Below are 13622 nucleotides of genomic sequence, written 5' to 3'. Positions count from 1 at the left end.
TAGTATAGCCAAGTAATAGTCTGAATATCCAAGTCTTGCTTTGTCATTATTGCAATCAGTTCTAGAATTTTATTTCCAAAACTATGGGCATCTGCACACATTGCCCGAATGCTTGTAATACTGCTTTTCCTAAACCATCTAGTTTTCCATTTACACCTTGCAGCCTGTGTTGATCGTTTTTCCTATTTAATCTGTCCTCTGTTCCCCTGGATATGTTTAGTTCTGTAATATCCCACCCAATTACTACCTCTTGGTGGGGCACAGTTGGGGTCACCCTGATTAATTTCACTTCCCCGCTCAGCTAGCTAAAATACTGTACTTGCTAATGAAGCAACTAAACTGCTCCCTCAGTATCCTGGTTCCCCTACAAGATGGATGCAGACCATCTCTTTTACTGTATGTATATGCATATCCACCAGCTTAGTGTAAAGTCATATTTCCTACATTTACTGTAGTTGTAAATGAGAGAGAGAGAGGAATGTTTGTGATGCCATTTATTCGAAGTTATAAAGAAAATCTCACATTCTTTCTAATAGCTTTACAGTATATTAGTGACATTACTAGCTTGTAGCCATTGATATTACGTTTGTGTTTATTCATAAATACATGCGACAGATAGATGTGCTACTTCACCCTCTATAAACCAACCTCTGTCCTTTACCCTGAACCATCAGTCTGTCAATATATAAACATGACATTTTACTTTGTTAAAAGAAAAAAAGTAATGTTCCTGCTAACATTTTAATTAACTTCACACTTGGTCATGGTAACTAGTTTCCATGTAAGAAATTATAGAAACACAAGTAAAACTATATATTTTAATGACAAATTACTGCACTTTATTTAGAAAACACATTTGATTGCAAATATTCACGTTTGTGTATAAACATCTTGGGAGAAACTGGAGTTTATCCTATGGTACGACACTCGATGATCATAAAGAATTCAAGGATTTATCATACTTACTGTTCATACTAGATTTGTTATAGTCTTCTAATACCTTTTAATGGACCAACAGGAGAGCTATGTTTAGATGAAAATATAGTGTACAGTGCAAGTAGTGAAGTATTCTGTGTGCTCTGTACTTCAGTTTCATCTTTAAATATCTCTTGTGGTGGTCCCTTAAAGCTATCGCAATCTTTAACAAAACTACACTTCCTTAGGGCCAATACAACCATTGCAACTCTGAACTACTGTATACCTATATTCTTGAAGTCATAGGCAATAGGCATGATTATACTTTTTCAATGTACAGTACTTCAAAGTAAAGATCAGGGATAAAGGTTAAACAAACAAACCTTTAAGGATCTGTACAAGCTCCCAAAAGTACCTGATTTGTAGTATATTTACACACTACAGTGAACTCCAGCAATACTGTACATGTACTATCTTCAGGAGTACCATCTTCTATCTTTTTTTCAATGCACTGCCCAACTGTAGTGGGGAAAGTGGTGTGCACCTTTGCAAGTAACTCATCTTACAATAGTGTGAGTATAAAGTACTTACCAAACATATGTGTGTTTGATTTATTAATGAGAAAATATGTTACCTGTGGCAAAAAAATGCAGTTGCTGGCATGAATTAAAATAATTTTTTTTTAACTACAGCTCATTGTAGCCAAGAAACTTATGAGCTTCACCTGCCAGCTACATTCTTGTTTTTACAAATGTGGGTAAGATGTATTTACCAGCTTTAATGCATTAAACATCTTCATAAGATTAAAAACAAACATTTCCCAGTTTCTTTCTTGACCTCCCATTATAGCATCATAACTTTTGCAACAGGTCTGTGCTTTAATGGCTTTTAAAACATGCACACTTTTTACTACAGTATGGCATTTTATTTGTATTGCTAAAAATGAAGCAGCATATCAAATACATTAAACAATTTGAAATTTTCTGCTATTAAGAAAACATGTTTTTCTTACCTGCAGGTAGAATCCTAAAGTATTTTATTTGGTGCTTTCTTGAGTTCTGTTTCCTTTTTTTTTTTTTATATTTTTTATGGCGAGGATAAGCAGTGATGCGCTTTATAATTGAAAAGTTTTTTTTTTTTTTTCCAAGAGTTGTATTTCTATGCACCTACGTACTAAATCTCAAATCTATTTTCTTCATCTCCAGATGAAATAGCCAAGTTTATGGCTGGTGTTTACTGCTTGGAGTACGATGAAAAGCCAAATTATGAAGTCCTGAAGGAAATCCTGCTGAATGGCTTGGAATCTTCTGGAGCTTGTCGCAATGCTCCACTGAATTTTTCAGCTGCGGGAAACGCACTACAAAGGCCTGCAGCTGCTAACTTGAAAGTATGTGTTCAAATGTCCTGCTATCCTGACATGTTATTAAAGTTGCAATTAGTTGGTTGTATAATATTATCTCAGTCCATGCTCAAGTTTAAAGCAGCAATATCTCCTATTACAAGTTCTAAATACCATATATATCTATTCTATCAATATATAACCCTATATATTTGGCCAGTAAATTCAGACAACTACAGAATAAGCATTGTGCTACTGTTTTTACAGGGAATATTGAATTTAAAAGTATGTCTAGCATATCATTAATGGGGTCCTCTTATTATTCAGTATGTCTGGATAATTATTTACATTTCTAGATCTGCTTTAAAAAAAAAAAAAAAAAAAAAAGAAGAAGCATTGCCTACTGTATAAATGTTCAGTTGTTACTGGATCTTAAGCACGTCGGGTCAGGTTTTTGGGATATTCCTGCACCACCAGTTCTTAATCAGGAATATCTTTAAAACCTGATCTGTTGGTAGTTCTTGAGGACTGGAGTTGCCCACCCATGATCTAGATACTTTACTGATGTACAGTATGTATCTTCACAGCTAGTTTTACACTTTTAGATTATTTGTTGGTAACCTTTATTTCCCTTGCAACATTGTAGTGTCATTTTTAACTAGCAAAGCAGCATGCAGTGATTCTCCACCTTACAAAACGCTGTCGTGGTTCTCATTAGTGGTGAGCATTTTCATTAATGCTTTTGGCCCTAAAAAAAATGTACTTGACAATTGGAAATACAGTCCCCGGCGCAATAAGGGTTAAAGATACTGATATACCAGTCCCAATGTTCGTGGAAATGTCAATAAAATGTCCAAAAACAGTCAGGGGGGCCAGATCCTGAAGTATCTTTTCCCAACAATAATTCTCCTATGATGTGAGAGAGAGGAAACAGACAATTGCGCAGCAGACAAACTCAGCAGAAACTTTCTCTGCACAATTTCAAATGCCTACTTACAGCATGCTCTGGTTAAAATTGTAGTGGATATAAAGTGTGCTTTAGCCATATCTATCTCATTAGTTTTGGGGTAATACAAATCGGTGTATGGTGTGAGGACTTGGATTGGAGATCGTGCTGGAGATTGCGTGGGATTCGTGGATCCTGGGAGACGATTGGTGGCAAAAGCACTGTTTATATTCACAGTGCACTAGTGCATTTTCACCTTATTGGTTATTTATAGGTCAAGCGCTTACTGTATGTTAATTATTTAGTATTGTTCTAAAAAAAATTTTAGTGTTTTGATTTTGTCCAAACTATTTGTATGGGTTTTGAATTTTTACCAAATTATGTTAACAACTCAAAATAAACAGGAAAATTATAAAATAGCCTAATAAAACATGACACATGCTTCAATTTGTATGAAATAATTAAACCTACAGTATTAGGGAACTAACATTAAAATCATAAAAAACAATATGGAGAGTATCACCTAGAGATAGACACTTGGCCTGGAATCATCATGGCCCCTTCATGTGTTTTTTTAAATTAATTTGAAGCAGGGGGTCTCTGGAGCTGAACTACGTTGAATTCCGCTCCGGGAACCGCCTGCTTCCTGAGAAACTCCACCGGCACCCCATACGGAGTTATTATCTCTCCAGTTTAAATGTCCCAGTCGTGCAGGCCAATAGGAAGATGCAAGGCATGACATCACGGATTCCTATTGGCCTGTGCGACACAGAACATTTAAAACTGCCATTGTGTGAGCCCAGCCAGGTATCCTAAGAGAGATACCAGCACCCCATGCAAAGGTAAGTTTCTCAGGAAGCAGGGGGCCCCAAAGCTGAAATCAACATGGTTCAGGTCCGGAATCCACCTGCTTCAAACCTGTTACAAAAAACAACAAATAATGTTTTTTGTAAAGAGCCGCGAGAACTGTAGCTTTAAGGGTTTTGGTTTTGTATTTGGAATGTAGGGTTCGGTAAGGTTCTAATTTTAATATACCAGTTTAGCCAATATCCAGTACTTTTGCATCCGAAAACAAAATCCCAGGGATTTTTACTACCCTATTTCCTCAATTCTAAGATGCACCTTTTTTCTGATATTCACATGTCTAAAATCGGGGTGCGTCTTAGAATCGATGTATTAAAAAATGTAAGTTAAAAAAAGTGTCTACAGTACTAACTCACTCTTTTCACTTACCCTATTTCAGGAGAGGTCCCGTGTCAGCAGAGGACGAATCGGGCGTTGGCGGCATGAGAGGTCCCAACTCTGCAGATGGTTGAAGATGGTCACTGGGCGGGAGTGCGGCAGCAAGCCAGGTCCCAAGTCTGCAGCTGAATGAAGATAAGAAGACAGCAGGCGGGCGTGCGGTGGCGGCAGGAGATCATAATAGCAGGAGAGCTGAGCAGGAGCAGAGCGGCATACGGGAAAGTCTTGGGAGGTGCACACTGTAACACCGGACGTTGACCGGTGTCTGACTTCCGGTTACAGTGTGCTCCTCCCCACCCGTTCCCCTATGCCGCTCTGCTCCTGCTCAGCTCTCCTGCTATAATGATCTGCCACTACCACCGCATGCCCGCTCGCTGTCGTCTTATCGTCATTCACCTGCAGACTTGGGACCTATCCTGCCACTGCACACCTGCCACACTCCCGCCGCATTCCCGACCACTGTCCATCTTCAACCATCTGCAGACATGGGACCTCTCCTGCCGCCACCGCCACCCGCTTTGTCCTCGGCTGACATAGGACCTCTCCTGAAACATGGTAAGTAAAAAAGTAATTTTCCTCAATTGTAAGGGCCAAATCGATGGTGCGTCTTACAATCGATGGCGTCTTACAATCGAGGAAATACGGTAATATTCTTACTCTTGCTTGTAATGTCTGATAAAGACAGGCCTTGCATGAAACAAATCATTACATCTCTTAATCCTAGTGTATCCTTTAGGGATTCAAATGTAAAATAATACTTGAATAATATATATTTTTCAAACACAAAATATTTGTTACTTACAGTAATTGAACAATTGATGGGGTGGAATACTTACCTCTACTAACAAGTTAGCATCTCGCATACACATTCATTTTGATGTGTTTTCTACCATTTTAAGAAACATTCAGTCACTCAAGTACTGTAATATCTGCTTGTGGTCTTTGACATGACCAGCAGCTAAGCTTTTGCTAGTGTGAGTCTCCGACTAGATAACAATTTTTTATAATGCTTCTAACCATTTAAAAACAATTGCATATTTAATTGTTCTGGTCAGGTTGGCCATAAAGACTGGTGTATTGTAGGTATGACCACATTAACTAAAGAGTCCAAGTTTCTCTGTCAAAATACATTAACTAACATTTAAAATAACACTTTGTTTCTGTGCCTGAGGTTATATTTGGTCATCCTTTACAACAACAAAAAAAAAGGTATGGAAAACAATTATGAAAGAGTAGCATGAAAAATGTATTTTATTTTAAATCACTTTATGGACAAATGGGAAAATAATTTATTTATAACAACATTTATATAGTGCCCATGGTGCTGTACAGTACTTTAGTTAGTAAAACAATGGTGGGGTTATATATGGAACATTTCATGTGATGGGCATAGAGTAATTGCTAATATGTCTGTAGTAGGCAGTGGTGGGAACATTATGTCCAGGTGTCAGGCCCTGCCCTCATATGAAGTCATTTTGCTGTTTAAGAAAAATTAACTAATAGCAATAGAAATAAGTAATGCAAATGCACTTAATTGGTCAGTCAATGGTGCTGTAAGAAAAAGCAACTACAGTACCATATGACCTAAGGTGTGGCTAAAAGAGAAAACAAAAAAATCTTGAAGGGGCAGGTTGCTGGAACAAAAGCTCCTGCAAGAGAGAACATACAGTTAGTCCAGTATGGTGAAACTTAAGGATCTGTTATTTCTCCTGGGTCTATAATACCCAAGCCATAGTCTGTGACTAACTCAAGTTCTAAAGCATCCTCATGTAATACAACAAGCAATAGACTGTCCTGTAATTCGGTGGAAAACCAGTATTAAATCAGTCTGGAAATCAAAGCTTACAGAGACACATTGCTAAAGAATGCAAACAATGTTGTGAAACGTAAAACCTCCAGAGCTGTTCTGGTCAGAACTTTCAGAAATACAGTATAGCAAAGGTCCAGCACCTCAGATAACAACTGTACAGTAATTGGATCTAAAGTTTAAGCTACTTGATATTCAGGCCTTAGAAAAACAGTGACCGGCATCCTAGATTTCAGAATCGGCAAAAGCCAGAACAGTTGCAAGCTGCTCAATCTTCAGAAGCTGCAAGCACATTTGCAATCAGCTCTGTTCTTCCCGGTCTGCAAAAGCAATGCATACAGTAGCTACAGTATAAGCTGCACAGTTCTTGAGGATCTGCAAAAGCAAATACAATTGAAGGCTGCATTGTTAAAAAAATGCATAGTTCTTCAAAAGCTGCCAAGCTCCATTGCAACAAGCACAGTTATTCAAAATCTGCACAATCCTCAAAGGCTTAACGTGCCTACTCTTCAATTTTATCCCCAACAACAAATGACAACCCAGTTTTAGTGGAGGTAAAATTTGGTCACAAGCTTTTGTTATTTAAAAACATGATGTAAAAATCTGTGAGCCACGTATGCAGATGGACCTGTGCATCCTTCAAATAGTCTGGGGTGAGACCTTTCATGTTTCGACTCCGTCTAGCTTTCCCTGGCCTGCTCAGGAATGCTCAACTCTCAGTCCACCCTTATGGCTGCCTAGGCCCAACCGCACAATTGACGCACAATTTTTTCCATGTGACTGGGATTCAGCCCGACTGCAGTCGGCACCTCCAGCCTGCCCAATTTCTTCTGGGGATTTAACCACAGGTCCAATCTTATAGTCGGTGCCTTTCTTAGCATTTTCCCAGCACCCTTAAGCTGGTGTGACAATTCCATCACAGCTGTGACGATATACCTATTGACACAAACTAAAACATAGCTGTTAGATGTATATAATACATTGCTGGGATGGGTGGGTGAATGGGAAATTCAACAAAGAATTAGTGTTCCTACTGCTGGGTGCCTGGGTTTTTAAGCGATAGGTCCACCTCCTTTTACACAACTGGCCGTGGGCAGGGGAGACCGTGGGGCTACCAGGTGCCCCCTGCTTCACCTGATGTGAGATGGATCCCTCCCCCCGCACATTGCCCTCTTAGCCAGACATTATATGTCCATTCTCTCGTGATATACCTAACAAGTTGCAAACCACACAGTCTCTTCTGTGACCACTCCCAACCTCAGTGAATAATAGAGTGGCCTGTCAGCCAAACCTTGTGCGCTTTCCTACGTTCTTCCACAGAGAAGACACAAAAACATGTAAATTGTACACTATTTATTTGCTTTCCTGCCTTGACCTAATAAATGTCCTTTATGCATTATATTTCCACCTCCCCAATTCCTTGATCTGCTCCACTGGCAGAACTTGCTCGTTTGCTGCTGTTGCAGCACCAATCTTAAAGGAGCGTGTTCCACATTTTTGGGCATCTTTAAGTGCTGCCTGAAAGTAGGGGACATAAGTCCCTCAAAAAAGTCCCCTTCTTTCAGGCAGCACTTAAAGATGCTGAGAAATTGGAACTTTGTTAGTAGGGTTAAATCACAGTGCATCAGAAAAACCTAGCTTCCTTGTGGTTGCTGCTCCGCATACCAATTTGTTAGCCTTACAAGGCACACCCTTATTTTTGTTCTTCTTTAAATCGCCCACCAGGCCACTTTGCCTGCCTGATTGGCTTTTGATCTGTTTATTGAGCATGCTATCGTGCTGTTGCTGATTATTATGTTTATGAACAGCAAGCCCAATACCCTGTTTGCCTTTGACATTTCGTAAGGCCCCACGCGTATTGATTCTGCTGCTTTTGTTTTGATTTTTAGCCTTTTCACAGCTATCTTCTGTCCCCTTATTTGCACTCCCTCCTGCTGCACCCTCTCAGGATGCGCCCGATAACCAAATCTCTACTAATGTCTTTCCCGGCGTGTTGTTGGGTCAGTAGGAAGTTAATGAGTGCAGTCAACCTTACCACTAGTCGCATCCTCCCTGAAAGCTCGCCATTGCTACCAAGCATTTTATATGATTTCCACGTGCGCGTGCCTAGCGATTGCCGGACCATAGAGATTAGCTCTATCTGCCAATGGTGATTTGAGCAGGTTAGCCCTATTGACTGTGCATCTGGTGCTGCCTACCTGTAAGCTATCCAATTAGAGTGGGACAATGCATTTGCAATTTTATTCAGTCTCCCAATACATACCTTGCCTTAAAGTTTGTCTTTTTTTCCATGCATAGTAGGTCCGGTCTGTGCAAAATGTTATCACTGACGGTGATATTGCTGATAGACCATTTACTGCATTGACTACCCCAGGATATCTGACCAGAATATGATATGCTGTTTGCTAGCCCATAATTGTTGCCCACAACTGCAACAATGATGGTGAATAGCTCTTAGAAAGCCATGCTTTTGGTTAGCCCTGCATCTCCACAGTCCAGTTGCTATCACTCAAAACACACCACTCCCATCTGAAATATGCCTACAATTTGTGCACTATTGCTGATTAGTAAACAACTGCAGTTGCTGATTTGTTTGGCTGTCCACCAGTGCAAAAAGGTGCTGAATGCTTTGCATAGCGCATCCACTAGGGAGACATTTGTTAATGTAATTCTGTATTCCCCCTCGAATTTGCAATCCGTGAATCTGAAACTGTCAAGGTTAACAGCCGAAAAGCTGATTCTATGTCAATTTTTGCCGTGAGGGCTCTTCCCCTGTAGATTTTTATGATGCCTATGGCCGTGTCTTTACTGGTATTTGACGCAACATATGTCCTGGTCTACACAGGTACCTTTAGGATAGGAGAACAAGTTTACATCTGCCTGGTTCCTTTATAGGGACATCGCTCAGGCAGCAGGTACATGGTGACGGGGTTTGCTAGGTGCCCTAATCTTGATTCTTAGCTCAGCTTTTTCTATACTAAATGCATGTGGGTTGCTACTGATTTTAAGTTCCAATTAACTTGTCTGAATCTTGTATTGCAATGTGATGCTAAAACCCTCTTCTGCTGATTTTTTGCTGTCAGGGAAAGCTTGAAACCATGAACTTGGGCTGCTATGGCTGACCAGTGATAATTCCCTTGCATTTTGCGCCTAAGGTGCTCATAATATTCTTGCCACGCTGAGCCCCCGTACGTTTTCTGCATGCTATATACCAACTCCATGTATTTTAAGTGGTTAACCCCTTGCTCAGGCTGCTTTTCTAATAACTCCCGAATACAAAGAAACTCCGAAGCCAGTTAGCAGGGCCTATAGGCCTGTTGACCTATTATCGCTCGCAGTCTGCACTCTCGCTTTATCTGCCAGACTCTCTTGAGACATCTCAAACATGTCACTATATTTGCTTTTCAACATGACTCCTGCTTTTGCTGTTTAGGTGCGAGCAAAGGGAGCTAGTGGCTGCAATGGCCCCCTTGTCCCTTCACATTCTGCCTTTTTCTGGGTGTCCTTGCGCCTCCCTATCTTTGCTAGCTTGCAGTGTTTTCACAGACTGATCGACTTTGATTGCTCCTTCATTAACCTAAACATAGGGGTGTCCTCAAGCTCTGATATGCCATCTAACTCTTGACTGAGCTCTCGCTAATCACACAACCCTTGTGACTCAGAATCATACATTGCATTTACATTTCTTACACGCGATGGGGTGCTGGGGGCATGGGCCATGTGGGCCATGTCTGGCCCTGGAATGGCTGCTCAGGTGACACCAGGGGTAGGCAATGCTTGGGGGTGGGGTCCCCAAGCTTGACTGACCAAGGTGGACGGGATAGGGGTGTGTGTGGATCGTGGCTCGGATAATGAGGAGTGGTGGGGATTCAACAGTAGCAGGGGAAGAAGCTGACGTGGATGTGTAGGGGACAGAAATCCGTCCCCTTGAGGGGGAGGTATTCCTGGGTGTTGGACTGAGGAAGGGGTAGGCAGTTGCTGGCACACGGGTCTAGGGCCTTGAGGGTGTGTGTGGCTTGAACCAGAAGGTGTGAGGGTGGCCAGATGGCAATGGGGACAATGTGGGGGACGGGCTCTGGCGTGGCCATGTCAGAGCCACTTGTGCTGGCAGCCAGAGGGCTCCAATGTGGGCACCCTCTTCTGAGTTGTGGAACATTGCACCGGCCGTTGCTGGTTCCAGGATGGGCAGGGGGCTGTTGCCATGCAGCTGAGGTTGGCGACATTGGGCAGGCATTGCTACCCCAGGTAGCAAAATGGTCCCAGACTGACTGGAGGCAGCAGGAACCAGTAGAGTACTTAATCCAAGGAGGAGGCTGACAGCAGTAGGTACGTTTCTGAAAAAGATCATTCAAAGAATGTGTTCCTACTGCTGGGGCACTCGTTTTGTAAACCCTATACCTCGCCTCCTTTGCACACCTAGCCATGGGTGGGTAAGGCCCTGGGGCTACCAGGCACCCCTGGTCAGTCTGGAGTCGGATTGCTCCCCTCCCCCTTCTCGTTGCACATTTGCCAAACGCGGAACAGCCTTGTGGAGGGGAATTGTGGACAGCCATCCAACTCAACAGTCTTGTGAGACACTTCAGCCCTTACAGGTGTCACAGACCCATTCTGGGCCCCTGCTGCAAAAACAAGCATTGTTGCAAATCGCAGTTCTTCAGAATGTTTACATGCCAAACACAGTTGCATGATGCACAATCTTCAGGACAAAAGCAGTGCAAGAAAAATAGGATTGAGCAAGAAAGTTATGTGGGACTATAGAAAAAAGAAAAATAGTTAGTGGTAGTTTTTTGTATTACTAAATAATCATGCAATACTGTTTCAATGTGGCAAAACACCTCTACTGTGCCGTTATTTTATTTGCTAGTGATTATGGTGTTGAAAAGCATTGCTTGAAGTGTGTAAAATTGCAAGTCTAACATACTGTAAGGGTTATGGTTTAAACAAGTTAATTTCATATGTGTTTTTCTAATAATGATTACGTGTTTCGTATATATATATATATATATATATATATATGTATATATATATATATATGTATATATATATATATATATATATATATATTTGCACTTAAATGTGTTATACTGTTAAAATAGTTACAAACTTCCAGGCGCTTACTTCTTACTATCCATTAGCTGCAATGTGTGTTAAATAAGAGACTCATGTGGTTCAAGCCCGAGTCTTGTATTCTTGGCTAGGAATATCCAGCAGTAGTGCTCTGTCTGCCCTATACTAAACGGCTTGTGAACAAAGTAAGTAGAGTACTTGCATCTTAGGACAAAAGTTATCCCTATCCTGGATGGGGTATTGAGTTTAGCCTATTCCTTCTGGCAGGGTTTGTACAGTAATTCCCACATACTCCGAAATGATCTGGTGCCTGGTTGGGTTAAAATGTATAGGATTGCAGGAGTCTGTCCGTTACATGGAAATTTTTAGGAAGGTAGACGTATATTACAGTATGTACATTCTTGTTCACTTGAAATATTGAATGTAAAGTCTCACTTTTTTTTTTATTAATCATCTGTGCTTGGCAGGACTGGAGGCATCAGCCAGGGACCTTTGTAGAACTTATCCAATGTCAGAGAAGTAATTTTCCTCTGATGCACTTGCAAAAAAGAAGGGTCAAAATGCCATTTATTTTTAAGAATTGTTCTTAACTTTGAGCCATCTTAAAAGTACAGCAGCCAAGAATGCAGAGTGCAAACTAACATGAGTGATGAGCTGATAGATGAACGGTGACTCAAGTATCAGTACACAGATGGTTCTGATTTGCTGTGTTTTGTAGCTTCTGCAAGTGAAGACATAAAATATCCTCCTAGTAATAAATTAGCTCTTTGGAAGCAAAACCTTGGCACCAGAGCTTTACAACCTTCAATTAGTAGGGAAAGAAGTATTTGAATGACTATGGTATTGACATCTGTAGGCCTGCATAGTAATCATTCCTAATAGAAGTGAATATCTGTTTGAGGAGGTTTTGCATGGATAATTAACTACCATTGAGAATGTGTAATTTTTTCCACGATCTCCCAATTGTCACCTTTCTCTTATGATACAATTAACATTTTATTGTAGCAAGAAGCATACAGTCCAGTAGTCAGTACTGCAAAGTATGTAGTGCGGAAAATAGAATGCAACCACAATTGTTAAAAAGTAATTTTATTGTAATATTGATAATGTAAGATTATTTGTTTGAATTTTGTTCTCAAAATGCTGTAGATTATTTCTTCATATTGTACTTAAATGTAACAGTTACTGCTTTCCCATCATTGTCTTTTGATGTCTGGATTTTGCAGTCTAAGTTCAACTCAAACATTTTACAACGATAGGCAGCATCTTTCTATGCAGCAACAAAAGACCAAAAAAAAGCTCAGAATATCAGGTATATACATCCATCAGAGTAGTTGAGTGGCCAAAGATACTATGGGGTGATTTATCAAAGGCCAAAAGATGCTATAAGCCTAATGTATTTTGTGTCATTCTTCATGTCAAAACAGGGCTACTTCATGTAGCAAAGTCGTGCAGCATTCCCATGGCGATGAGTCATTTTATGAAATGACTCAAAAAGCATAAAAATGCTTTACATATGATTTTTAGTTGTGGCGCCCATCGATGTAAAACATATTTGTTACCTGATAAGTTGAAAAGTACCTTCTTCTGGGTGAGAAAATTCAAGTGTTGATGGAATTTTTATTGAGACCTCTTTGTTTACAAACTCTCAGGATTTATGAACAACATTCTAAGGCACTTCACTGATTCATGTTTTCAGAGAGAAGTTTGGGTTACAATAATAAATGATTACATAAATGCCAGAACATGAAAATAGCTTGGTATGTGATGACTAGATCAGGCAACTTTATTATAGAACTAAGATGGCACTTATTATCTGTTTATATCAATTTCTTGGGAATAGTTACTCTTTAACAAAATCTTTGCAGCAGGTTATATTAGTTAACATTAAGGGCCGTATTTCTTATGCTGTGCTTTTTCATGGCACCTTCCAGCACTGGAGAAAGCTTTATTGCCCGCTCACTTAAATGGACCATAAGATGTCTTTCAAGGGCGGAAGGTTGTGGAAGAACAATGGTTACAGGTTCATAAAATAACTTCTAAAAAGTTATCCATTCCAATAGCTCCTATCATAGAACCTCATATTTGTATAGGTATTTAACCTACACTATAAGCCCGTATTTAATAATCGTTGCTATACCATAAGATACCTTGCAGAACGGTACATTCACTTTAATAGGCTGTAAGGTGTCTTCTGTCATTGTAATTCATAAAATGGGCTATAATGCTCTACTTTGGTATTCTCACCAACTTCATCACATTATTTTGCAGGCGTCATGTGCTGGTAGGAAAACGTTTCTCCCCCC

The 13622-nt window shown here is 40.3% G+C and overlaps 1 protein-coding gene across 4 annotated transcripts in view; it reads left to right on the top strand.

The window, feature by feature from the left end:
* VRK2 (VRK serine/threonine kinase 2) overlaps positions 1-13622 on the top strand; it is a 109512-nt gene that overhangs the window by 87378 nt on the left and 8512 nt on the right. For all 4 annotated transcript variants that reach the window (XR_012800940.1, XM_075596207.1, XM_075596206.1 and 1 more), the window contains one exon: positions 2121-2302. Coding sequence is in view for 3 of the 4 variants with exons in the window: in XM_075596207.1 (XP_075452322.1) it covers positions 2121-2302 (182 nt within the window). In the remaining variant the exon portion in view is untranslated. The remainder of the gene's footprint in view (positions 1-2120; positions 2303-13622) is intronic.

The sequence above is a fragment of the Ascaphus truei genome, chromosome 4, assembly GCF_040206685.1.
Source record: "Ascaphus truei isolate aAscTru1 chromosome 4, aAscTru1.hap1, whole genome shotgun sequence".
NCBI lineage: Eukaryota > Metazoa > Chordata > Amphibia > Anura > Ascaphidae > Ascaphus > Ascaphus truei.
This window is presented reverse-complemented; position numbering and strand designations above follow the sequence as displayed.